This window comes from Ailuropoda melanoleuca, chromosome 2 (assembly GCF_002007445.2).
Source record: "Ailuropoda melanoleuca isolate Jingjing chromosome 2, ASM200744v2, whole genome shotgun sequence".
NCBI lineage: Eukaryota > Metazoa > Chordata > Mammalia > Carnivora > Ursidae > Ailuropoda > Ailuropoda melanoleuca.
In genome coordinates, this window is record NC_048219.1 from 33,834,186 (window position 1) to 33,861,676 (window position 27,491).

The following is a 27,491-nucleotide window of genomic DNA, read 5'->3' on the forward strand; positions in this document are numbered from 1 at the left end:
GTTGGAGAGGATGTGGAGAAAAGGGATCCCTCCTACATTGTTGGTGGGAATGCAAGTTGGTACAGCCAGTCTGGAAAACAGTGTGGAGGTCCCTTAAAAAGTTAAAAATTGAGCTACCCTATGACCCAGCCATTGCACTACTGGGTATTTACCCCAAAGATACAGACGTAGTGAAGAGAAGGGCGATATGCACCCCAATGTTCATAGCAGCATTGTCCACAATAGCCAAAGCGTGGAAGGAGCCAAGATCCCTTCAACAGATGACTGGATTAAGAAGTTTTGGTCCATATATACAATGGAATGTTATTCAGCTGTCAAAAAGAACAAATTCTCAACATTTGCTGCAACATGGACGGCACTGGAGGAGATAATGCTAAGTGATGTACGTCAAGCAGAGAAAGACAATTATCATATGGTTTCTCTCATCTATGGAACATAAGAACTAGGAAGATCCGTAGGGGAAGAAAGGGATAAAGAAAAGGGGGGTAATCAGAAGGGGGAATGAAACATGAGAGACTATGGACTNTAATGCTAAGTGATGTACGTCAAGCAGAGAAAGACAATTATCATATGGTTTCTCTCATCTATGGAACATAAGAACTAGGAAGATCCGTAGGAGAATAAAGGGATAAAGAAAGGGGGGTAATCAGAAGGGGGAATGAAGCATGAGAGACTGTGGACTCTAAGAAACAAACTGTGGGCCACAGAGGGGAGGGGGTGGGGGAATGGGATAGGCTGGTGATGGGTAGTAAGGAGGGCATGTATTGCATGGTGCACTGGGTGTTATCCGCAACTAATGAATCATCGAACTTTACATCAAAAACCAGGGATGTACTGTATGGTAACTAACATAATATAATAAAAAATATATTAAAAAAAAAAAAGATAGTCCTAGATGGCCATGTGACAAAGAAGAATGAAATGTATCTCAGTACCCTTGTAGTTCCAATCTAGTGGGGAGGAAATGGACACAGACAGATACCATTATGAAAAAGTCTATATTAAGTGAACGGCAAAGACCTTGGGGCCTTGCTTCAGCATAGATCATGGCTCTACCACTTACCTAGGGTTAGTTACTTAATTTATCTGTGCCTCAGATAAATCTGTAAAAGATAACCATAAGATGTGCATCGTAGAGATATCATCACACAATTTGTGTTGTAAGAAGCAAACACGTTAGGGATGCCTGGGTGGCTCAGTCGTTAAGCATCTGCCTTCAGCTCAGGGCGTGATCCCAGGGTTCTGGGATCGAGCCCGGAATCAGGCTCCCTGCTCTGCTGGGAGCCTGCTTCTCCCTCTCCCACTCCCCCTGCTTGTGTTCCCTCTCTCGCTGGCTGTCTCTCTCTCTGTCAAATAAATAAATAAAATCTTAAATTAAAAAAAAGTAAACACGTTAGAACATGTAAGGTGAAGTTGTGTTTAGTTAATGTTGGCTATCATTTGTTTAAACCACAGTTGCTATGCAGTGGGATAATGGACCACAACGAAAGAGTGTCTTCCACTGTCTTGAGGGCTGGGAATGTCCTTAAAAGGCCACATTTGAACCGGGCCATGGAGGATTATTAGCTAGTGATGGAGGTGGAACATAGGGGAAAGCCATATGACCCCAGGTCTGCTCTTAAACTTTGCAGTGGAGGGGCTTCTAGAAAGCAAAGAAAGGGACCTGTGCCTCAGTCCTACACAAATCTCTCTCCATTTCAGCTCAACTCAACAGATATTAATAATTGCTGGAGCTTCAGTTGTGTGGTGTTATGTTAGCTGCCTGCCAGGGATGGGAGGTGGGGTGGAAGAGGGTAAGTGAGCTGAATCCGTTGTGGACCAGATGAAATACTGGGCAGAAGAGAAACAGGTAGCCCTCTAAGTGACTGTGCTACACTCCTGGGTATGGCTTCTTCTTAGCCTGCTAGCTATGGGAACGAACCCGGCTGGGCAAGCTGCTTCATTTCTCTGAGCCTCACTTTCATGTTAACTGACCCGCTGAGTTGCTGCAAAGTTGCCTGGTGCACAGGCAAACACTCATGTCATTCCTGTATTAATTTCATCCTCGTAACAAACCTGTGAAGTAGGTGGTATCGTTGTCCCACTTTATAAAGCAGGAAATGGAGGCATCAAGACATCAGTACGCTGGCCTGAGGTCCCATCGTTGGCTAGTGGTGGAATGAGTTGAGCTCGGGCAGTCTTACGGCAGAACCACCCTGCCACCCCACTGCAGCCCAGTGCTTCCGAGGCACCTAGAGCTGGATTTACATAACACGTGCTAGAGATAGAACAGATGCCACGTGATTACATCCAGGCCTCTCACTCACTAGTAAGGAAGAAATCCTCCCTTTCTTGTGCTTGAGGGAAAGGAGTGGCCGAGCCCACAGCCATGGTAACCCTTCCGCAGGTGGGGCAGGTCAGAGGAATGACTGGCCATTGGATGGTGAGAATGCAGCTGCTTGCACCGATCTTGGTAGTTTTGCTCGGGGAAGGAAACAGTTTGTTTATTTATCATTTATATGCCACTTCCATAAAGGATCAGAGGAGGTTTATAATACGTGAAGAAGCAGAATAGAACTAAGCAAAGTAAAACTCACAAATAAGAAACTATGCAGAAAGAAGAGAATGCACCAACTGCTTAGACTAGGGGATCCTCAAATTCTTGTGCCTTCAGGTACCAGGTAATCCATATAAACATGGGGAGATACCAGCAAAGGACAAAACAATTTGATCGTTTGCCAAGTTGTAGAGTGTATACTCTGCCCGAGGACACTGACATTCAAATTATTTTAACCCTGGATTAGTGAGTGCCAAACCAAACAGATTTATGGAACAGATTGGCCTATAGGTCTCTGACCCACAAATAAGGGTATTGCTCTGAGCTTACAGGCAGCCAAGACGAAACTGGGAAATGTGTCCAGTCCTGTGGTATCCACAGACTCAAGAAAGTATACCAGTTCATCAAAAGAGACTACATTTTCCCTGGTACCAAATCCTAAAATTGCTATTCCTTTAAAAACCAACCTCAAAAATCCTTCCATGGAACTTTCCCAGAAGCAGCAGAATTCATCATATACTACTTTGTGAAGAGCCTGGAGCATGATATCGAAACTTGACTTCAAGTAAAGGATCGATGGGGTTTATAACTTTATGACGCTGTTGCTTGACCCAGGGGTACAGCCGAGAACATGCCGCATGGTCGATGGATGGCATGGCCCTTCACCTCTCCTTCCTGAATATTCATGCCTTCAGCCAGCTTTACAAGCAAAGCTGTATGGGTGACCCAGGAGTGTCTTAGGGGACCTCAGTACCAAAGCTTTTCACCAGCCTGGCATCGGGAAGTGCTCAAATGAAGCACCCATCAACTGAGAAGGGCAACAGATGTTGAGTCATATCAAATGTCGGTAAACAGCAAGCTTACAGAGGCCACTGAACTTGGCATCCTCTTAGCAAAAATACCCTGTTGCCTTCAAGAGGGAACACCAAGGACTTACATAAACTGCATTAAGTGATGCATCTTTTTTTAATCTCTACTCTTTTTTAAGGGCACATTTAATGCTCACAGTGTTCTAGGCTTTCAGCCCTAGAAATGTAGGTCTTCAAAATATCCTCCCAGTAATTATGAGAAGTTTCCGCTTATCCGGTCCCTCCCTTTTTCTGTTAGCATTATGATTCATATTATAAGTAATAGCTAGAACCACAGTTAAGAGCACTGAGTCTGGTGTCCCCTAAATCTGTGTTCTAATCCTGTGTTCAAATGCTGTAGCCATGCCTTCGCTCAGCCCCTTCTCCACTCTAAGCTGGTTTCCTCGTTTGTGAAAATAAGACTGTTAAGAGTGTGTACTTCATAAGTTTGTTGTGAAGATTCAATGAGATGATATGTATAAAGCATTTAGCACAGTTACTGGTATGAATAAACTTGCAGTGCGAGTCGGACAAAATTATAGTGATGTCTGTGTGAATACTATTATTAGCTGACTGTCTAAATCACACACTGTGCCATTGCTTTGGATGTGTTACCCAAAGATGGCTGGGCTGGTCATTTGCCTGTTTGCTCTCAGATAGGTTTTTCTCCCCTCCTCCCACCCCCTGGCTTCACTCTGCTCTGTATTACATTTCCCAGGCTCCCTTGCAGCTGGCCTCTGGCTAGGTTTGACCAATGGGGGATACCGGTGGAAGACTGACGGGCAGGAAGAGTGGAGTTGGTAGGTCATCTCTCCCTTTACTAGAAAAGCAGCTGCTGCAGCTCCGATGTGATTCCAGCTCCCAGCCTCTCCCTTTCATCCTCCACTTCTGGCTACTCAGCCTTTCTTTGGTTTCATTCCAGCCTGGCAGCCCCAGCTCCCGGCCCTAGCCACACCACAGCCTCCCATCGTCCCCTTGATCCCCAAAAGGGGTAGCAGCTTTCTGCTGCTGTTGATCTCTTGAGTTGTGGCAACATCATCTGTCTGGCTTTTTGTTTTCCTCAGTCACCTGTGAAACCAATTTCTTGTGTTAAATTCTTTCTGTTGAAAGACCTAGAGACGTTTTGGTTCTCCTGCCTGGACTCTAATATGATTGCTTTTTAATTATGGAAGGAGAAGTCAGTCCTTACAGTGAATTCACTTCCCCTCCTCTCTCCCTATTGGAATGAGCTAGGCTACCTGGAGAAGGAGGGGCTGGTTATCATGGAAAGCAGTTCACTTTCACTGAGTGATGCCCAAAAGACAGGGAACTGACCTAAGCATCTTTATTGAATGCCCGATTCTGAACAACCCAATTCTAAGTTAGGCTTTGAGGCCAACAGCCCCTTGTAACTTACCACTTTTCCAAGGAGACAAGACTTGGTTACAAGTCAGAGCCAGGCACAATTCAGGGTAGTGCCCAGTCTAAACGAATAGAAATCCTCTTGCTTGAGCCAGAGCTCAGGACCATTCACTATTCTAAGTGAGTCGCTGTGTTAGGTGTGTGATTATTCACACACGCTCCCCCCAAAAGGAAATGGAAGCTCAGAGAGAGCAAGTGATTTGCCCAAATTCACACAGATATTAAGTAATGGCGTTAGGAATTGAACTTAAGTTTATATGTCTCAGAGAATTGTATCTGTTCCTCAAAGTTTTCCAAGCTTTCTTCCTGTTTCAAAGCAGATAATAAGGAAGCTGTATGCATGGCTATATTGCTGTAGTCTTCTTGTAAAAATTTCCTTATGGAACAATATTTAACCGTTCTTACCTAATTCTCACAATAGGTTTATTTGGAAAGTATATTATTTCCTTTTTTACAAATGAGTAAACAGACTCACAAAACTGAAAGAATTCACCGAAGTCCTACTGGGTGTTAATATTTAAGCTGGAAATGAAATGCAGGTTTTTCTGTCCCCAAGCACACACTCTTTCTAAGGTGACATCAGAGTGCTGGATTATGTAGTATAGGGCCAAGCATTTTTTATAAATAAAAAAATACATTTAAAAAAATTTTTTAAAGGAAGAGCCACCTATCTGGCCGATAGGCTAGATAAATAAAAATGAAGCAACCTAAAGCCAGAGCATGTCACTGCATCATCTATTCTCTGGTAACTAACAACCAGAAGCAGGAAAGAAAGAGCAGTATGGTTTGGGATAAGAAGTGGGACTTGAATTGGAAATGTTAACCTATGATCATCAGGAAGAGGACTTTTCTGGAGGTGCTGGTGAGAGCAAAGGAATAAACATGGACAGAAGGAGGATCAACTCAACCCCTGGAAAGAGCACCAGGTGGGAGTAGCAAGAGAGAAAGCTCTGTGTAATGACTCAGTTGTTCAGAGGTGGGGATTTAACTATAAACAGATCAATTAGAAATTTGATCAGGAATCTTGGGAGAATCCTTTGCCCAACATCCCTTGACGTTCTTATTAAAAAAAAGTTATAAGCTAATAGTCTCATTTAAAAAAAAAAAAGTCAACATTAGTCTTCATAGGTGATAACACTGCTTCCTGCTTAAGAAAAATATGGCCTATACATTAATTTAGCCTGGGAGTAATAACAAAGCTTCATTACTTATCTCCAGTTTTGAAGAGTCCCTGAAATAGAAGGGGAACACTCTTTAAATGCCCCCAGAAACTGTCCCATTTCACTAGAGCACATCTGTCTGTGTATAGGGGTTTTGGAACATACCACGTTTGAGGATTTCTGGATGAAGAAAGCACCTTCTGAGACAATGCCACTGGGCTGTGGGAAGCAAGCAACCCACCAGGCACCAGCTCAAAATCTACTCCCTCTCCCCTCCCCACCACCCTCTTTGTCAACTGACACCTCTGCGGGGAGGAGCCTGTGTGTTGGATGGAGTCGGTCACAGTGAAATTCCTACCAAGTTGGCAGTGTCAGTTTCACCTGTCAGCATCTCTGATGAGGAGGGATCCTGGCAGACCAGACGGTTTGGATAATTGGATTATAGCGGTTGTCTTCATCTCAGTAAGCTGACTAACCACTACAGACGCCGGAGGAGAAATTCATAGACAACCCTGAAGTGAAGGTTCAAGCAAGTGCTTAGACTTACTAGAAAACAGCAGGCAGTAGTGGGTCCAGCATGCTATAGTGCAGAGGGGAGCTGGGACCTCTGTCTTCAGGGGGCTCCTGAAAATGATTGTTGTAGTATGCACCAGCTCCTGTCCCTATACTTTTTTTATATTAACTCACTCAGTCCTCCCTAGAGTACCATGAGGTCCTAATGTGAGTTGTGCTTTGCAGTCTAGGAGGGCTGGTTAGCTATGAACCCGGATGTTCTGACCCTAGAGTCTGCTCACTGGGATAATACTGAAACCCATCCCTGTAAAGTTGCTTTGGGAAACTCCTCTTGGTAAGGTTCACCTCTACCCCTCTCTACCTCCCTGTGCTTACCTTTGGTGGTGCTCTTAGATGTTTCAGTGTCCCCCCCTACCCCATTTGAGTGAGAGTTTCCAAGTAAGGGGCCAAATCCTTCTCATCCTTAGCCAGTAGTGGGTGGTAGATAAATGTATGTTGTACTGAACTGGAGGTGAAATTTTATAGAGACTTGGCTGGTTACACAGAAAGCCAGCCGCCTAAAGCTGTGGTGCCTCTGTGGATAGACTTGGATTTAAAGTCTTTAACAGATAAAATCCGATCCAAGACCACCTAGATTATAGCTGAAACAGCTTTCCCTCTTCACACCAGCACTCACGCCAAATGGCTCCTTGTGATTCTCAGTTACCCTCATGTTTCAAAAATAAGCACCCCCATCCTTAGTGGTTATAGTTACGAAACAGCCCAATGTGTGAGCTGGGGCAACTGGTCTACCTCTTTGGGCCTCTGATTCCTCATCTTTAGACTGAAAGAATCAGGTCCAGTTTTCAAAAAATGTAAAGCAGCGGGACATTTGGGAAGCTGATATAGAAAAAAGACAGAAGGTGAACCACGGCTCCTGCTTACCCTCTCACTCCCTGTCTTTCCCCACGGTAGGTATGGCAGCCTTGGAGGGGGTCTGTAGAACATAAGCAGCAATGGACTGGATTTTTTCAAAGGAAATAACCCTAATCCATTAAAGTAATGAATACTATTACTTAATAATACAATAATAAAATAACTTCAAAATGGAAGATCCAAGCCACTGAGAAAGGTATGTTCAAAGGCTCTCACGACTGGTCCTCTGTGCCTGCGTGATGGTTGGATGCTGTGTGTTGCCAGCAGAGGGGTGTCAGCTTGGCTTGATCGTGTACAGTGGGTTGGGGAAGCTAAAGCCTCTGGGCCTCATCTTCCTTGGCTGGAAACAGACTGCGTGTCGTGGCACTGGTGAATTAGAAATTCTATCCCGCGACTCTTAGAGATTGATTTTCCGTCTGGGGATCTGACCTCTTGCTTCACCAGCAGAGGGGATCAGACTGTTCTGGGAGGAGTCAGGGAGCCAGCCCTCTGAAAGGCCTTCCCTTTCTTTTTTTTTTTCTTTCTTTCTTTCTTTATAAACTCTATGTTTCAAAGAGAATTTCTAATTACTTTGGGGGGCTTAACACCACCAGTTTGAATCCTTCTTGGCACTTTGAGCTTTGAGATATCCATACCACCCACCACATTGATGCTTTGTGCTAGAAGATTACTGCAGATTTAATTCCATTTATGCCACTGGATTTATCAAAAACCATTCTGGAGTTGAGATGAATGCCCCATTTCCTTTATTTTTGTCAATTTTCATAGATCCCTTATGTGAATGCCTCAGGGGTAAGAATCGTGCTTTAATTATTTCCATGTCTCCAGTGCCTAACCCAGAAACTGACGTGGGATAGCTGCTTGGTAAATATTTGTTCCTTCATTCCACAAATATCCCCCTAGGTACAATGATGAGCAAAATAACCATCATACCAATTCTCATCACATTTACAGTTGAGTGTTAAGAGACAGCTAAATAAATAAATACCAAAATTATTCACTCTGCCTTGGGTTAAGGGCTGTAAAGAAAAAGGACAGTTGCAAAGGAAGAACAAATTAGTGTGATTGATGAATGAGTGCAGGCAAAATGACCTCAGCCCCCAACCCTAAATGCCTGTTTCATCTCATCTCTTTATAAATAATAATTATTCCTGTTATGTTAATGATCACATCTGCTATCATGTCTTGAGTATCCACTACCTTCCAAGCCCTGTGTTAACATCTTCCTATTTATTACATCAAATTCTCAAAATAAACTTGCCAGTTAGGCCTCCTTATCACTTATTCCAGATGAAAAGTAAAGCCCAGGGAAGATAATTAATTTGTTCAGAGAGCTAATAAGTATGAGAAATGAAATGTGAGTCAAAGTTGGTCTGACAGAGCCTCTGCATTGAGTGAAAGGGAAAAAAAATTCCAAAGATTATCTCCGGGGAACCAACAGGGGTCCGTGTTTGAGAACACCGCATCACGCTTTGCAGCAAAAGGTCAGTTATGTTTGATAGGTGAGAGGAGAAAGAAAGCAAAAAATCTTTGCTGGAGAGTGAGAGGGAAAAGGAGAAAGATAGTATTCTTGAATTGGTCATCTTATCAGCCTAGCAATAATAAACCATCACCATGGCAACAGGAACTCTAATTAATGACAGATGTTAAGTTACTTTAAAAACCACACCAACTGAATGCCGAGCTGGTGCTGTAAACCTCTCTCCCCTGCCACAGCTGGGCTAATCTTGTTGAAGAGACCCGCCTTTCAAGGGTGGAGCAAACTCTGGGCTTGGCATCAGAAGACTTGCCTCTGAGCCCCAAATCTACCCTTTCTGAGCTCTTTTGCCTTGAAAAATAAGTTCATCAAAAGTTGGAGGCGGCTGTCATTAGTATGATCATCATTGTTATTATGACTAGTAGTAGCTTTCTAAGATTCAAATTTGAGATCTATAAAATGATCATATTTGTATAAAGCATGGTCAGGAGACTTAAAAACAATGAAGGGTATGGAAGTGTTTAGGGAACATGAAATAACTCACAAAGATAAAGTATCGTTAACACCAGGAGGCAGCCTGATGTGGTAGAAAGGGCTTGCATTGGAATCAGACAGAGTGGCTGTTTATGGACTGCTTCGCCTTGGAACAGTCGCTGAAATGCATAGGCTTAGGCTCTTAACCAGTCGGATTTCTTAGCACAGATCTGTAAATTGGTCTACCCATCCTAAAAAATGTGGGTTTTCCTTAACCTCTCTGTACTTCAGTTTCCCCGTCTAGAAAACGGAGATGACACTAGCACCTCCCTATGAGCTTGTTGTGAGGATTAAATACATCAATACAGAAAGTGCCTGTACTTAGAGCAAAGCCTGGCACAGACCGTGTACCGTACAACTGAAGTGTGATGGTGGTCATGGTGATGGTGGTCATGGTGGTGGTGGTCAGGGTGATGATGGTCATGCTGGTGGTGGTCATGGTGATGGTGGTCATGCTGGTGCTGGTCATGGTGATGATGGTCATGGTGGTGGTGGTCATGGTGACGGGGGTAATGATGATGGAAGAAAAGGGGAAGAAGAGCAGTTGCAGTGAGGTATGTGCACGAAGTGAGACACAGATGAGGGCATTCTGGTCATTGTCAAAATACTTTTGGTCAGTTCCTGACTGGTCAGCTCATTCATATGTCTGGTTTTCTCAAAGGTTCTATTGTCTGCATTGCCTTTTGGTCCAACCCAGTATATTATGTCTCTCCTGATTCCGGCTGTACAGTTTAAGTGCGGGAAGGAGAACAAGAACAAAAAATTGATAGAAACCATCAGAAAAGTTTGCTCAGAGCTTGAGTTCTCTATAGGCCAGAGTTTTCCAAAGAGTGGTCTTTGGTATGTTAAAAGGGTTTCCTAGAAGGAATTCATTTGGAAAATGCTATGTTCAAGATAACTAGGTATCCTTATAGCAAGTCTCATAAGACTTTACCATGTAAACACATATCCTGAATTTCCTGGGATGGGAAGGCATATAGAACATAGTTTATTGACCAAAGAATTAGCTTTGGAGATCTTACTTTGCTAAAGTTTCTAGGACCAAACATTGGGAATGCTGCCATAAATCCATGGTCCAACGCATCAGGCATACCACAAGCAATACCACAAAGCAGATTTGAAAAATTCTGCCAATGTTCCCATCAGTTAATATGTGCATTTAGCAAATGAAAAGTGCACCACTGCTGAGTTTGGCAGCAACTACGTGCAAGATGGTGGAGAAGCAACAATAAGTAAGACCCATGTAGTCCCCAGTCTCTTGGAGCTCTTTGGGGCCTCCTGGGGTAAGGGAGAAGTTGCCTGGCAATTTGAATGCAGTGTGGCAAGTGAACAGATAGATGCAGGGCACAGAGTGCCATGGTACCAGGGTCAGCGGCTCCTCATCCAGCTTGGTGGGTCAAGGAAAGTTTCCCTTCCCAGAGGAAGTAGCCACTAAGCTGAGATCCAAAGAAACGACTAGAGCTGCAGAACACATTTTCAATGCACTTTCCCATGCATTGCCATCTTGTGTCCTGAGAGCAATCCTCCTTGTGAGATGGGACGAGAGAGGGAACAAAGTTGAGGCTCCTACCACAGGCCAGGCACTGTGCGAGGCACTTTCTACACTTGCTGCATTTGATCTTCACCACAGTGAGCCGTGGCCTCAGTTACACATGAAAAGTTGAGGCTCAGGCTTCACAAAGGCATACATGTGGTTAGTGCACAACCAGGACTTGAACTCAAACTCGACTGACGCCAGAGCCGTCTCCCGTTACATCTGTGGCCCATGGGTGCTGAGCCTGTCTGTGGCTGGCCTGTAGCAGAGTTTTCACCAGACTGAGAAATAGAGACAAGGAAGCAGAACATCATAAATGTTTTTCTTTAACATTGTCCTGAGAAGTACTGTTCCCAGTCATTTGGTGTAGAAAGTCCTCTGCTTTTTTTTTTTTTTTAATTACCTTGTAGGAGAAGGTTCTTGAGTCCTTACTTGGCAAAATAAAAACTTTATTGTATGTCAGTCTCCAAAGTAATTTTGGAAATGTTAGTGTCCCTGAAATTGGAAAGTCTTGGAAATACTCTCTATTCTATTTTATAGAATCCACTCATTCGAAAGACAAGAGGAATACGAACCAGCACATTGCTTTGGGTGTGTTGGTTCAAACTTGGATGGGTCACTAAACTCTCTGGCTCAAGTGTCGAGCAGCCATACCCGGCAGTAAGGTAGGGAAATGTGGTGTCTCCCAGATGCACACATACCCCCCATTGGCACCCAAGGTGACTTCGGCTGGCAAGCAGACACTCTTTTTCTAATAGTTATATATTTATTTTAATGTGTATTAGAAAAAAATATAACCAGCATCATACTTGGGTTCTCATGGGCATTAGTGCTTAGAACACAGCAATTTAAAACAAAGAGAAAAAGGGATTTATTTGGGATTTAGAAAAAATATTATACATAATAAATACTACAGGTAGTACTTGGATATGGGAACAATTATGAAGATGGTGTGTGAACTGCCAAAATTGTAAAGTAATAATATGTATGGAAGTGCCTCGTGCAGAGAAGACCCCAGTAAATGAATCCTTCCATTCTAATTCACACGGCTAGCAAGCGACAGAGTCCCTGACTGAACCTCGTAGTCTCAGACTCCCAGTCCAGTGCTCCTTCCAGGACGTTTTAACTCTTCTGTCGGCCTACCTCCTCCTGCATCCTTCCTCCCTGCTTTTAGCCCTTGGGAAAAATGCAATGAGTAGGTATTTCAGAAGCGACTAGTGGCTTGCAAAAATATTCGGATGAACGTCAGTAGTAAAGGAAGTATACTGAGGAGGTGGACAGTGTTCGCCTTTGGAAAAACAGGAATCAGAATCTGAGAATTGAAAGGGCCCTCAGAGATCATCTCATTCACTCCCTCTTTTTATGGATGAGGAAGTTGGAACCCAAGAGAGGGGAAGTGCTTTGTTCAGAGTCTTAGCTGGTCAAACCAAGATGAGAATTCATATAAAACATGCAGATATAAAATTTTACATGTTAAAAAAAAAAAAAAAGACCTGTTTTCCTCCAGACTTCCTGCTTTCCAGAAAAGTAGCCGGGATGTACCATAAAAGGACTATTACTTCCACAAATGTAAAAATTCAAAAGGTCATGTTTTATATCATGCCAGGCAAGAGGCCATTGTAAGTGACCACTGGAGTCGGTGTTCCTGATTATATTCTTCTGTTTGTTTTTTAATTGTGGTAAAGTACACATAAAACTTGTCACTTTTAAGTGTACAGCTCAGTAGTGTTAAGTATTATTCACATCATTGTGCAACCAATTTCCAGAACTTTTTTCATCTCGCAAAACTGAAACTCCATACCCACTAAACAATTCCCCACCCCCCTTCCCTCCTCCCAGCCCCTAGCAACCACCATTCTCTGTCAGTCTCTGTGAATGTGATGACTCTAGGAACCTCGTGTAAGTAAAATCAGATAGTCTTTGCCTTTTTGTGACAGGCGTATTTCCCTCAGCATCATGGTTTCAAGGTTCATCCATGTGATAGGGCGTGTCCGAATTCCGTTCTTCCCTGGTCCTATTCTTAATGCAGCACAGCCTGTTCCCTGTGGTTCCTGATTGTACCCATCATGGCTGTGAAGACTTCAGCGTGCTCAGCATTTCCATGCGTTCTATCCAGCGACGGACATAGACAGCTCAGTTGTGGGTGCTGGCATCAGGGGGAAGGAGTCTCTAAAAGAACTCAGCCCCTCTTCCTCCATTGTTTTGCAAGGAGGGGGCAGGGAGATCAATGAGATTGCGGGAGGTGTATCCCACCCTCACCCCCATGTCCTTCACCGCTTCTGTCCTGAGGTCTTCAGTCATCCACGGAGAAGTCCTGGGGCCGTGGGGGTTAGGGGTTTAAAAAGTGGATTTCCAAGTAAAATGGCCTAGGGTTCCAGTGCCAACCTCTGTGCCTTACTAAATGTATGGTCTGGAGAAATGTGATGAACCTCTCAGGGCCTCCATTCAGTCATCTGTAAATGGACAGAATGATACCTATATCAAAAAAGTTTGTTCTTTTTTCCTTCTGAGTCATAAGATCTTTTCTGGACTTTTCTGGGCTTAAACTTAGTCTCTCAAATTAAATAACAACAACAATAATAATAATAACAACAATAATAATACAACAACAACAATAATAATGTGACAACAACAATAATAAGTTTCACTGGGTTGTTCAGAGATGTAATGTGAAGTCATCTGACATTTTGGCCACTCGGAGATGCCTTGTTCCAGCCTGAGGATTTTAAGGAACCTCATGATACTGGAAAAGAGAGAATACTCATTATTGTGCAGCTTTTGCATGTCAGATACATTATTTTTCCATCAAACACACTCAGTAGAACTGTATTATGGTCCTTGGTTCTTTGTATTATTCCCATTATCTGTCTCCCTGGTTGTTCTTAACCACCCCAGCCCCCCCAACTCTTACACCTCGATCAGTGCCTAACGCAATGCCCAAAAAAACGACAGATGCCCCCCACCATTAAAAAAATAAGTGTTTCTTTAATGAATTGGGAATCAGGCAGCATCTGCCTGCATTTATTTGGCCACTGACACACTCCCCATATCTTAAGATACCCTGTTCCCACTCCGATACCCCCATGGCCTCATGGTGAAAGGTACCATTCATTCGACCTCTTAACTAGGGCAAAGAAGGAAGCCTGGCTGTAGAAACTGATTTAGGTTTCTCTCTGAAGTTGGGCATCTGTCTTTGCAGACCAGTTAGGAATTTTTTTTCTGCTTCTGACCCTCCCCTCCTTTCTTTTGATAAACAGAACAGCTGTCCCCAAAGGGATGAATCCATTACCTTTCACCAGTTGAGTTCATTTTCCATTGCATGTTTCTGTTTAAAGAGAAAGCCTTTTAAAAGGCTTGAGCATATATTGAGTGTGTGTACTTAATTTTTAATATGTGTGTGCACGCCGCCAAGAGAACGGAGAAGCCTTAAATAACAATGAAACCAAATTGTACATGTTGTGTGTTTTATGTGGCACTGATTTCCAAATAGACTCTTAGCAGCCAGGTATTATTTGATACATCCCATTAATCAAGCTGCCAAATCTAAATGAAAACCATGTTTAAATATATTTAATAAGATTACAGCTTTTGGTTGACTATCAAGCTAACACAACTGTATTTTTACCCCAGCCAACCCTCATTTGCTATCTTATATTTTTACTCTGAGCACTAGTTCTTTTGTTCTATCAAACCAGTCTTGATTATAAAGCAATTTATACTACAAACTTTTAGCCTAGTGTGGGGTTGTACTGAGCCCATCAGTGTAAATGTTTTAGAGTGAGAAAACAGCCCTGAGATTTTTTTTCTGGCTGAAAAATGAGATGTCTCTATGTGGTGTGAGCAGTTGAATTAAAAAGGAAATTAATAATTGTCTTAGAGATACTAAATTGTAGCTTCCGTAATAAATGTAGTCTGCCTTTGAGCTGTTATTGCTTTTAGTGTTTTGTACTAAATGTACTCTTGTTGATTTTTTTTTTCTTTTGACCATTCAGGCTTCTGTTAGTTTTGTACTAGCGACACCTAGGGGCTGTAGGGAACATGACATGTGCTGCTAAAATGTTCTCGGTACCCTTTAAAAAAGGAATCCCCCTGTTCTTCCAGATGCAGTGACAAAATGCTGTGGGTCTTGGGGTTAAAGGAGAGAGAAGTCAAGGTCAGCCTGATGAGGTAGGTTGTGCGCTCCATCCGCCAGGCTTCCACTCTGGCGACGAACCAAAAAGGGCTGTAGCTGCGAAGAGCTGTTTTTATAAAGAACGAGCCAAACTTAGAGTAATATATTCTTCCCAGGCTGATTTTTTTTTAAGTTCTTAACAAATATCATTGGATTCATTTAACGTGTTTAACTCTTCTTCTTGTTCTTAGCAGTTTGTTTGCTGTTTTTATCCTTGGAACAGGGATTTCCCGTAGTGATTTCATTGAAATGATTACTGGCTGTGGTGCTGATTTCTTGCCTCTCATATATCTAAATGTCCTCCTCTTTTCTTTCTTCACTGTTCTCTGTATTAGTCCTTAGAAAGTTCTGTTTCAGCCTGTCCGCCTATGTTTATCGTCTCCACTGGTGATGATCATTATCACTTCTTCCACCTTCTCAGAGTTCCTACCTGGTTATTCACGTTTCCATGTCTTAATGCTTTTGCATCTTTGATTAATACAATCATAAATGTGTTTATTAAAAACAATAAGATCCCTTGATGATGAATACTGATGAATAATTCTTATAAAATTGTTTTTGTACTCTATTCAATTCAAAATAGGGAATATATGTTTAACTTTGTATGCTGTAGAAATTCTGTGCTTCACTTGAAAAAGTAAATAGAGTGCATAGCAATACATAAAATTCTTTTTTTTTAAGATTTTATTTATTTATTTGACATGAAGAGAGAGCATTCAAGCAGGGGGAGCAGCAGGCAGAGGGAGAGGGAGAAGCAGGCCCCCTGCCAAGCAGGGAGCCCAACGCAGGTCTCGATCCCAGGACCCTGGGATCATGACCTGAGCTGAAGGCAGATGCTTAACCGACTGAGCCACCCAGGCACCCCTAAAATTATTATCAATAGATACTATCTGTATGTCATGTCTCTTTAAAGATAGTAATGATGATGATAGCAACATTTATTGATGCTTTCTCTATGCCAAGTACTGTTCAAATCCCTTTACATTAATTAACTCATTTAGTCACCACAAAAATATCATAGGGCAGGAACTAAAATTTTCCCCATTTTACATATATTCACAGAATGCTTATGCATTCCCAAAAAGGAAACTTCAACAATGTCCTGCATGAGCCTGCCATATTAGTGTGCAATAAAGGAGTTAACATTATTAATTCTTTCTTGAACTTCCAGAGTCAGTTTGGTTCACTTTTCTTTGTCCCATTAACTGCCTTTCTCTTTGGGAGCTTGTGCATCTCTCTCACCCTTTGGTACCTGTCTCTTCTCTCTCAATGCCTCCAGCAATGTCTATTGAAAAAGAAATATCAAAAAAGAAAAGAATGAAAATAAAAGCAGTGTCTGCCCTCATTGAGCTTATATTCCAGTTGCGAGGAATCCAGTGACAAGTAATTGTAAGCAACAAGTAATCACAACAAATAGTATGATTTCAGGTAGCAAAGAATTCTGTGAAGTAAAGTACAGCAACAAAAGGGAACAAAGAGGAACTGGGCAGAAGGAGCATGAAGGACTGGCTGTGTGAGCAGTGGGAATGGCCTTCCTGAGGAAGAGATGTATGATATGAGACTCAAGTGGCAGAGAGCACAGGAAGTGCAAAGGCCCTGAGGTGGGAATGAATTGAATGTGTCTGAAGAAAAGCAGAAAGACCTGGGAGGCTGGAGTGTGTTGAGTAAGGAGACTTCTGTGATGTGAATCTCTTCTCTGTCTTTCCTTCTCAGCTCTCTGGCACCTTCTCTTGCTCTCTCTCTTTTTTTTCCTGCCTCAGACCCTGACTTTACTGAATCCAAAGAAGTGGTCTCGAATGGCAAAATCCTGAGGTGTCACCCATGGCAGTAAGGGGACAGGGAAGTTCACAAGCAAGAGAATTGGAGTGAGAAAGGTTACACTCTGTGTGTCTTCCACATACACTCATATCCCACACATTTATATTCTATAAAGTCAGATTAAGATGAACATATGACATAAGTGAAATCCAACCTTATTGGTAGTCATTCTGGAGTCATTTCTGCCGGAGCACAGGGCAGACCTTGGATATAATACTTCTCACATGTATGGTGACTCTCTTTTGTGTGTCTGCCTCCCAGTAGCCTGGAAGCTTACTGAGGGCAGAGACTATTCATAATCATTCTCCAGTGCATTCTCTTTATTTTGTTTATGTATTCAACAAATGGCCCTTGAGGGCCATCTATGTGCCAGCCACTAGGTCTCTTTGTTCACAGACAGAATTCTGAACAAGAGAGACTCAGTCCTTGCGCTCAAGTTTCCTACAATGTTGCAGAGGAGAAATACAATGAAACAGATGACTGTAATAGAAGGGGCTGTGTGCTGGGATAGATGACACAGCTCCCCTAGCCTTGAGGAGTCAGAAAAAACATTCTGAAGGAAAGACAGTTGAGACAAGTTTGGGGAATGTTAACTCAACAAAGGGGTGTGTGTGTGTGTGTGTGTGTGCGTGTGTGTGTGTGTGTGTCTGAGATGGGAGGGTATGCAGAAGTGCAGATCTTGGGAGCAAAGGATTTATGAACCCAGAAAAGAACCCAATTGTATATTGGGAAGAAAATGTGAATTTGAGTGAATGAATAAATTAATTAATGCTTAACGCTTATGTCTACACACGTTATAAGGGCAGCTCACAAGATGGAAGCATAAAGCCAAGTGCCATTTTGTTGATTCACCTTGATAAATCACTGTTCCAGATTTTCCCCATTATTTCTCTGTAGGCAAACTCTTATGGAGGCCCGCCTCATTATCAAAAGGTTGCTTGCCTGGTAGATTATGCAATGATGTATTGGGATAGCAGGCTAAGCATTCATCTTACTCTGGGAATGGCTTTATCAGTGGGATTGGACATATCCAAAACCCAATGGCCAACATTCCTGTCTTTCCTGAACACTGCTTGAATGAAAACGATGGAATGGATGAATGATTGAAATAAGAAGTCTTAACCCGAGGGCTGTGCATAGAAGGGACAGTGGCTGCTGGTGTGTTTTAGATGCCAGAGGCAGATTGCTGGCTTGGGGAGTAGGGATCTGGGTTCCAGTCTTTGCTCTACCATTAAGGCACTGAGCATGTAACGTTTCTCTTACCTGCACAGTGGAGTGCCAGGCAATGTCCAGGGTCCCTTCCACCTCTGGAATTCTGTGTTCATTTTCGTTCTTTCTGCCGAGGAAAGGGAGATGGTTAACATGCATGGGCACCAGCTGAGCAGCTCCCTCATCCTTCTTGGGCCCTGTCCAGAGGTACTCGTTGCTTCAGAAGCATGGGCATCTCCAGGCCCGGAGCACCCTGAGAAGCTGTCCTAATCCGCCACACTCATGGGTAGGTTGTCCATTACCTGTGTTCTGGCAGGGCCATGAGCGCCCACACTCCTGATGTCCTTCTCCTTCCCTTTGTACCTGTTGTTCTAAAGTGATCCGAGAGGTAGGCTCTTCCTGATGTAGCCTTCCCTTCGATTCCACACGGGGAGCCTTTGCTCTGCCCGTGTTCCCTCTCCTCTTCCTGCTCTGGCTGGAGCCAGACAGCAAGCCTTCAGATCCCAGCCCCTCTACTGACCCCCTCCGTGGCCTCGGTCAGCTCTCCTAATCTCTCTGTGCCTGTTTTGTTAATCAAGAAATATGGATAACATTTGTTTCTACCTCATAGGGTTAATTGTAATATTGAGAAGATAATTTTTATAAAGCAGTGAAAACAGTGCCTGGCACATTGCAAGTACAAAGTACATTGCTGCCTTCATCCCTTAAATATTTTCTGCCCCATTCTCGGGCAAATAGTGGGGCTACTGAGGCAAATAGGACACTATCTCTGCCCTGAGGAGTCCAGTCCAGTGCCATTAATTGAGTGCCTCCTAGGGGGCAGGCACCTTGCCTGGATTACCTCATTGAACTCCCACCACTACCCAGGGTGATGCTTATCCTTCCCATTTCACACCCGAGGGACTCTGCAGCCCAGAGGAGTCACGTGACCTTCCCAGCATCACGCCACTAGTAAATGGCAGTGCTGGAAACAGCTCAGTTCTCTTGGGCCCCAAATCCAGCGCTCTTTCCACCAGCTCACCCCGCTACCATGAGGTTGCCCTCAAGTGGTTTGTTTTGAGAAGAAAAAGAAGAAGCGTTGCATAATGGGAGTGAACTTGGTGGCGAATAAAGCTCTCTGCTCGGGGCTCCACGTTTTGCTTTCAGAAGCAGTGGGAGGGCAAGGCTCCTGAGCCCTGCTCCCAGCAGCCCTTGCTTCAGCCCATCTGAAAAGGATCCGTCTTTAAAAGCAAGGAGCCAGAAAAAATAATTCATACTAAAAACAAACTCTGTCATGAGTCATTTGACTTTGCTTTCCCCTGAACACATAGTTTATGTCTTGGACGAGCTAGGGCTAAAGGAACATCTGATATGTTTTAGGCCAGCAGAGCCATTATTTAAGGAACTTCACATCCAATATGTGCCCGTCGGACCCCGTGGTTTAAATCAAGGCTGGTGCTGACGGGGCCTGACAATTTGTTATTTTTGTTGTGGTCATATTGGGGTGTGATTGTGTACAAGTTTTATCAAGATGACAAGAATCGCTTTGGTCCATGATTCAGAAGTTCTTGAGCCGTGCACTAGTCTATGCAAGTTATTCGGCGTGACGCCATGTGCAAGAGAATGGGTACGCGTGCACACCCATGTTCCGACGTGTAAGCACCTTTGGAACCGAAAGAGAGAAGGAGGGAAAGGCAGCTTCCAAGTGAGCTGTTTTCCATTTCCCTCAGCAGAGGAGGAAGCCTCAGCCCTGAGTCAGAGTATTTCTCAGGCCTGGGTGAGCAGAACCCAGAGAACGAGGCAAGTCTCTGTGGTCAATCTGCTCTTTTTAGGTACATGAAAAATGACAGGAGTAGACTTACATCGCGAAAACTCCAACAGAATAGAACTATAAAGCAAAAGACAAAAGAAAGGCACGAACCTCTCTTGCTCCTAGAGGTAATCACTATTATACATGGTGTATGTTCTCTGAGTCTTGTCAGTGCTTTCAGACTGCAGGTGTGCCTGTACGGGGTCATGTGCTACAAACTGTTCTGCAACTTTGTTTTCACTTGCAGGATATTTTGGAGTGTGTTACTGCACATAGAGCTGCCCCGTGTTTATTACATGCTGGTAGTAATTCCAGAGTCCGAGTATATTTAGAGTTTATTTAACCACTGTCCTGTTGATAGACACTTAGGTGGTTTCTAGTATGTAGCTTTTATAAACGGTGATACCAGGATCTTCCTCGGTATGGCTCTTCACGTAAAAGTACAAAAATCTGTCTTGGGGAGATATGAAAAAGTAGAATTGATACTGGAAGGATTGTGCATTTCTAAAATGTTGTTAACTGTGGCCAGAATGTCCTCCAAAAAGGCTGTCCCAATTTGTATTGCTGCCAGCAGTGTCCTGTGCCTTTCCCAGCACTGGGTATTGTCAATCATTTAACATTTTTGCCAATTTCCTGGGCAGAAAATGACTGTTCGTTGTTGTTTGCCTTCGCTCTGTTAGTAGTGAGAATGAATATTTTCCTTATATCCTTGGTCACTTGATTTCTCTTTTCTGTTAATGGCCTATTAATATCCTTTCTTCATTTTCCAATGGGGTTATTTCTCTTTTTCTCACTGATTTGGAGTTCTTTATGTGCTGTGTCTCTCATATATATTGAAGACTTTCTTATAATATGTCCCACACCATCTACCTCTGCTTATGATGTCTTGTACAGGAGTTTTAAATTTTCATATACTCACATCTGCTATTCCCTGTCTTTATGACTTTGGGATTTCTTGGAAATGTTCCCTATAAAGTATTTTTTCTCCTACAACTATTTTTCAGAATGTTAACGTTTTAGACCAGAACACACCAGGTTAGCAGAATGGTCTGTGGGTTTATGCAGATATTCTTGGTAATTTCACCACTAAGTATGGGAAAATTCTAAAACCATATGGATCAGTCATAGGCAGAGGAGAGGCGGCAGAGATCCAGCTGAGAGCAGGCAACCTAAAGTCAGATATATGGGCCTTGGACCATATCCAGGATCCTTTACTTGCCACTCGATTTGGGGACATCACTTTGCTGTTTGTGCCTTAGTTTATTTCTCTGTAAAATGGGGTGAATCATCATTTCAAAGGTTATTACGAGGTTTAACAACTCCCACATTTCAGCATGTGGTCACTACTCAATACATGTTTGTTTCTATCTTTTCTGACAAAAGGCCTTTTTTTTCCTGCTGGATATTTAAGTATAACTGGTCATTTAAAACTGTTGACTTCCATTTCTTCTGAGGATTTTGTAGCTGAATAGTGAGATCAGCTTACTCAAGAGTCTAACTAAGGCAATTTCCTCATGATGCAGCTCAGTGGGCCTAAGGGAAACAAAACACCTACACCATTGCTCAATGCTGGAAAATTCTCCAGGGTGGCCGACCCCTTTTGGAGGAGAGAGTCAGGGCTCTGGGGGACTGCTTCAATCCATGTGGGTGGAGAGTTCTTCCTTCCAGAGATTTTGTATTTCCTGGGCTCACTGAGCCTTTTACCCACACCAAGATAATTCCCTCTGCCTCTGAAACCCTCCCCACTTCCCCTCACCTTGCCTGGCATCGTTCAATTCGTTTATCAACGTAGCGCTAGAGGCTGGAAGCTTAGACACTTGAGCTGGACTGCATGGCCTCAAAATTCAGCTCTGCCACTTTTCCTTGTGAGTCCTGGGCCAGGAGTTGCTTAATTTCTCTCTGCATCAGTCTACCTATCTGTAAGATGGGAATTCCAGTATTACCTACCTCATAGAGCTGTTACAAGAGTTAATGTTTATAAAGCAGGTGGCCCAAAGTATAGTGTTCAAGGAGCTACAAGGAGAATATATATGGTGTCTGAATCCCATCTCCTCCTTTCATAGCCATTTGACTCCGCATGACATACTCATTCTAACCTCAGTTTTGTCACTTGTAAAATGGGTGTGAAAACATCTCCTTCATGGAATTGCTGGGAAAGTCACATGGGATAACATCTGTACTGATTATAGGTATTCAATCAGAGGTGGCTACTGTGTTGATGGTTCTAGAGAAGGACAGGAGTGAACATGCAGGGAGGCTGGTGATTACAAGAGAAGGTTCTAAAGTCAGACACTGGGTTAGAACTGAGTTTCCACCACTCTTGGTCCTGGGACCTTGGACGTAACCTCTCTAACATGCAATTTCCTGATCTGTAAAACTGGATAGATAATGGTGCCTACCTCTAGGCTTCTTATAAGGGGGAAATGGTAATAAATTGGGCACATAGAAAATGCTTAGTAAAATGAGCTATTATTGATACTCGCGTCTCCTGTCCATCTGTGGGGGGATCCCTGCCTGCAGACGGGGGTCCCTAGGTAGAAGGAATGTCTGTACAGCCACATCCCCAGCCCAACCACTCCTATGCATCTGGAGCACAAGATAGGAAAAAGAATCGAAGTCAGGAAGGGAAACTGAAGCAGGAGCTTCGTTTCTGTGGAACAAGCCAAAATGATTAGGGCAGAGAGAAAAACACAATTAAGCATATCCATCAGGATCTGTCTGCAGTGATGCCTCTCATTTTAATTCTGAAAACAGTCCTATTGGGTAGGTACTATTATTTCCCATTTTTACCTGGTGAAATTGAGGGTCAGAGAGGTTCAGTGACTTGCCCAGGGTCACACACCTAAGAAGTGGAGAAACTGGAATTTGAGCCTGGGTCTGTCTGGCCCCAAATCCCTAAAGATATGCTGTTAATATATGTCCTGCCTCTGTTGCGAATGACTCATAGGCCAAGTGAGAGGGAGCGGAGGAGGGAGGGATGACCCTGTTTCTCTGCGAGACAAGAGGAGGCAGAGGCAAGGGCAGTAGAGGCCTGGGGCTGGCAGACTGCATGTAAAAATTTGGAAATGTTGCCCTGAAAGACAAAAGGGTGTTTTCAGCTGAGGCCATTTCCAGCTGTACTCTGTGTACTAGGCCAAAGGTAAACCAAAACACAGCCATAAATAGTATTCCCCAGAGTTCCTGTCACAACAGCCCACTGTGCTCCTTCTGTTTGGAGGTGACTGTTGAAACCCCCACATGAAAATGGCTGAATCTGTCACTGTTCAGGAGGTCAGTCACAGCCCGTTCCGAGGACACGCATGTGTGTTGGGTGTGAGCAAAGATGCAGGGATCCTCAGATGTCCGCCATTGTGGAGCCCCAGCTGACAGCCTTGCTCGAGGAATCAGCAGCAGCCCTGGACGAGAGGCCCCTGCTTTGACGGGGCCAACCCTAGTTCAGCAGGCATGTCGCAGTGTGTTACAAAATACGTTTCTACAGCTATCCTTTCTCTATCAAAGCCGAAATAAGTTTGAACGAGTCATCTAGTCGAAGGGGTTTAAAAGACATTTGGTTCTAATGTGCTTCAAAGGGACATTTGGTTCCCGAGTGGGAGGTGATGATCCCAAGGTTGTAGAGACACAACCTGAGACTGGAATCTGGGCCTTCATGCCAAACACATGTACTGCTGCCCTCCAGAACCTTTCCAGTGCAATCACAGAAGGTCTGTCTGCTAACCTCTCCAAAGGCAGGGCAGGACTAGGAGTGATGGGAAGGAGGTTGTGTTTATACGCGATGCTTTCCACTCTGCCTCCAATTTCAGTACTTCTTCTCACCTGTCAAAATAACTAGGTCTGCGTGCTCAAATCTCCTGGCTTTTTCTCAGATTTCCAGAGTTTTTGCCGCTCACCTATCCAGGGTTTTTTCCTTCTTAGGGCAGGGCTGCCCCCTTGAACAGTGGGCAGCCCCCTCAGCCAGGAGGACGTCTGGGGCATCGTTCCTCATCTCTTCCCTGATCGCTTGTCACTTCCTTGGTTGTATAGCCACATTTAATCTGTAAATTAGCATATGTGAGGTAGGTAGATGCTAGTATTGCCCTTTACAAATTGAGGAATTCTAAGTTGAGAAAACGGCAAATCACTTCCTCCAAGCTACAGAGCTGGAAAGTGAGAGAGTCAGGACCTGAACCTAGATTTGTCTGAAAATCCAAAGTATAAACCTTTCAGGTCCACGCAGCTGGAGAAGGTGAGATTAGCGATGTGTGCGTGCATACACAAACACACACACCCACTCACAGGAGAAGTGCCACCCACCAGGGAAGGATGGTAAGAATGACAGTTTGCCGCCCAGGCCAGGCCAAGTATAAAATGGCTCCCAACAGGCGAGTGCTGAGCCGCTGGGGAAACTGGCCCTCCACAAGAAAGTCTGAGACTCACAGCCATTGCTCAAAGAGTCTACTCACAAATGAGAGGACCGGGGGAGCTGTTTAGGGACAAGGGTCTGTGAGTAGTGTGGTAGTTCTCAGATGTCACTGAGAGTTACTGCACATAGAGTCAACTGCATAACTTGTGGGATCCAGTGCCAAATGAATATGGGAGGCCCTGGCCAGGGACAGGGAAGTCTCCCCTTCCCACAGGCCTGCTGCCTCAGCTCATGGCTGACAGGTGACCCCCAGGGGGTTCCAGTTTCCAAGTTACCCTACCCCACACCCTGTGGCAGTGGAGGTGGCAGGGAGAGCCACTGCCTTGCCTCACCCTGAGATGCCACAGGCTCGCTCCCTGGCCTGGCTCTCCCCACACATGTGATTGCCCCTGCGTGCCCCCCACCTCACGTAGCCCTGTCACCACCCCAGAGGAGCACGGTCAACAGTAAGATACGGATTAGGGCAGAAGGCAGGGGACGGACAGCCAAGAATCAGCTCTAGGAAAGGAAAGGCAGCAGCAGGCCCCCAACCCACACTCCACTGTCCCATCAGCCTTCACTTGGAAGGCACAGATTCAAAAGAAAAATTATTAAGAATCGCAGGGCAGTGACTGCAGATCACTAAGCCCCAAGCTTGGGCTGTTCCTGACATGGGGCCCTGGGCAGCAACACAGAGGACGCACCCATGAAGCCGGCCCTCATCGCAGGCCCTTAACAGAGTCTCACTACCTGTTGGGAATTAGAAGAATAAGAGCAGTGTATTGAGTTTTTAACAAAGTTCAATGTAAATCGATCTATTCTGAGATCGTGGTAACCTTTTTTTTTTTTTTTTGATGTTAAATTCTCCCATTTTTTTATGACATAATGGTCTGAGTAAATGTTGAGGAGTTGGGTTTTTTAATATGTTTCATTTTTAAAATCTTTGTGTGGCAAAATAAAAAGCTGGTTTCTAAAAGGTTTGGTTATCTTCCTGGTCCAAAATCTGGGAGCTCCTGACCTAGGCCTTACAGGAAGACAGTCCTTCCTGCTTGTGGGAAGGAGGCTTTCTCCCCAGCCTCCAGCATCAGAAAGGCTCCTTGCAGCGTACAGAGAGTATTGTTGTATGCTTCAGTATTTTCTAGGTATATCTTCACCTTTGTTAAGTCTAAATTCTGGTGCAGTCTGTCAGAAGAGGCAACACAAAATAAGGGCATGGAAATCAAAATTAGAAGTTTAAAACTTCCTCCTTTCCTGTGACTCCAGAGAGAATGGGGCCTGATGAGAGTTACCTTCCCCAAATCGCCCAACCATTGACAGCCCCTGAGGAAAGGTGCTGATACACCCAGCACAGACCCAGCCTATGTCTTAAGTCCTGATGTAATTATTAATAATCAATCATTAAAAGTGTTAGGACTCAAAGGTGAATTTTATTGGGATAATAATAAACTATGGCCACCCTAATGAAAGGTCCCTTCACCTCTGCTGAGATAGCAAGCCCCACAGAGGCTGCTGTCTCCCTGGACAGAAAGCCCATGGCAGCCACTGAAAGGGCTGCATCTGTCAGCCTGGAGCCTGGAAGATCCACTTCGATTCTGGGCTTCAAAGACTTAGTGGTGGATGGATCTGTGTGAATCCCAGCCCAGTGGCTTCTACCATTGCATTGTCTTGTAGGAACGTCAAGTTGAAGGCCAAGCCACTTTCCATCCTTTGATGAGGGAAAATATATCAACACAGTGGTCCAGTGAACTCTGAAAGTAGACAGCATACAGTGCCTTTGGGGGATTGCAGCCTAAATGGTTTTACTCCAGAAGATGTGGAATTAAACATAAAGGAGACAGCTGATTGCTGTTAAATCCGCATGCACAAAACCCATCATTACGGTGTCTTCTCAGCTACAGAGCTAGAGAGGCTTTCCCTAGAATAGACCGGGTGGTAGACTTGGCTTTAGGGTGGAAGGAGGAAAGGAGGAGGAAGGAGAAGAAGAAGAGAGAAAAATAGTGATAAAACTGAAAGGTGGCTAGTTTTGAAATGCACCAAGTCTGTACCATTTAATGGGGATTCTTTTCTTTGTTTACTCCCTATGTTTGACATATGGAAAGAAATCTTTGCTGGCATTGGCTTCATCGTCTCAGGCTTAAGAAGCCCATCATTGACCTGAGGAAAGAGTTACATAAATCACAGTTTCAAGGCTTTCAGACAAAAGAACAACTTGGGGCAAGCTAGAGGGTTTGCAGGACATTTTGGTGACATTTCTGCATGCCCTTTGTTTCCCCTTTTCAAGAAAAGCCCTTTCTTTCCTTGCCTTCTCACATAACAGCTTGGGATTCTTGACCCCCAACCACCCCAGAAATGCATTTGAACTTGCTGGGTTTGTTAAGAGTCAGGGCATGAAGCATTTTTCCATGGTAGGAAAGTTCTGGCATTCCAAAGCAGAACTAATGTGGGATTTGGGAAGGCTGCCCTATTTGTGCACTTAATTAGGGCTCCCCAAAGGCAGCTGATCCTCCGGTGTCATAGGAAACCGACACCGAGGCCAGGGCAGGCTGAGACTGTGTAAGCACCCAAGAGGGTAGTGAACACGGATTCCACACCTGTTCTCCACTGACTGGAATCAGGACTGAAAGGAAGTAAAGTTGAGGACTTTCCGACAATGCCCATCTGGATCTCAGGACTGATTCTATCATTCAGTGTGTCCCGTGTTTAAGTCAAGTCCCAAAACACTTGCACGTATGGGACAAGCGCAAGTTTCCCTTGGGGTCTACGAAATAAGGTCTCGGTTCTGATAAGATCCTTGAAGTTGACCAAAATCGCAGTGGACGACTATAGACTTTAGAGTCCCACAAGTGTGTGCTCTGAGTCTGACCCTGCCACTCTTAGAAGATGCCAGGTCTGGAGATCATTTCTGAACTTCGGTTTTCTTCCATGTGAGAGGGCATTCCAGCACCTAACGCACGGGTTCATTATAATGATAGCAGCTAACCTTTGTGGAGTGGTTACTGTGTGCCGGGCACTGTTCTGAGAGCATAGGCTTTATCAGCCCTTCAGTCCTCTGTCCCCCATGAGGTAGATTCTGTATTAGAGGTTGGCAAATCACTCCCTGTGGGCCGATTCTTGCCCACTGCCCATTTTTGCAAATGATGTTTTATGGGAAGACAGTCACGCCCATTTGCTCACATAGAGTCCACGGCTGCTTTCATGCTACAACTGC

The 27,491-nt window shown here is 44.1% G+C and overlaps 1 protein-coding gene across 4 annotated transcripts in view; it reads left to right on the plus strand.

Moving 5' to 3' along the window:
• FGGY (FGGY carbohydrate kinase domain containing) overlaps window positions 1–27,491 on the plus strand; it is a 414,009-nt gene that overhangs the window by 344,658 nt on the left and 41,860 nt on the right. The window contains exon 15 of one of the 4 annotated variants that reach the window (XR_004623203.1): window positions 15,020–15,085. The exons of 2 other annotated variants lie outside the window; for them this stretch is intronic. Coding sequence is in view for 1 of the 2 variants with exons in the window: in XM_034653408.1 (XP_034509299.1) it covers window positions 3,152–3,277 (126 nt within the window). In the remaining variant the exon portion in view is untranslated. Of the gene's footprint in view, window positions 1–3,151; window positions 3,469–15,019; window positions 15,086–27,491 lie in introns of those variants that run through there. One more of the 4 variants, XM_034653408.1, reaches the window with a different exon arrangement.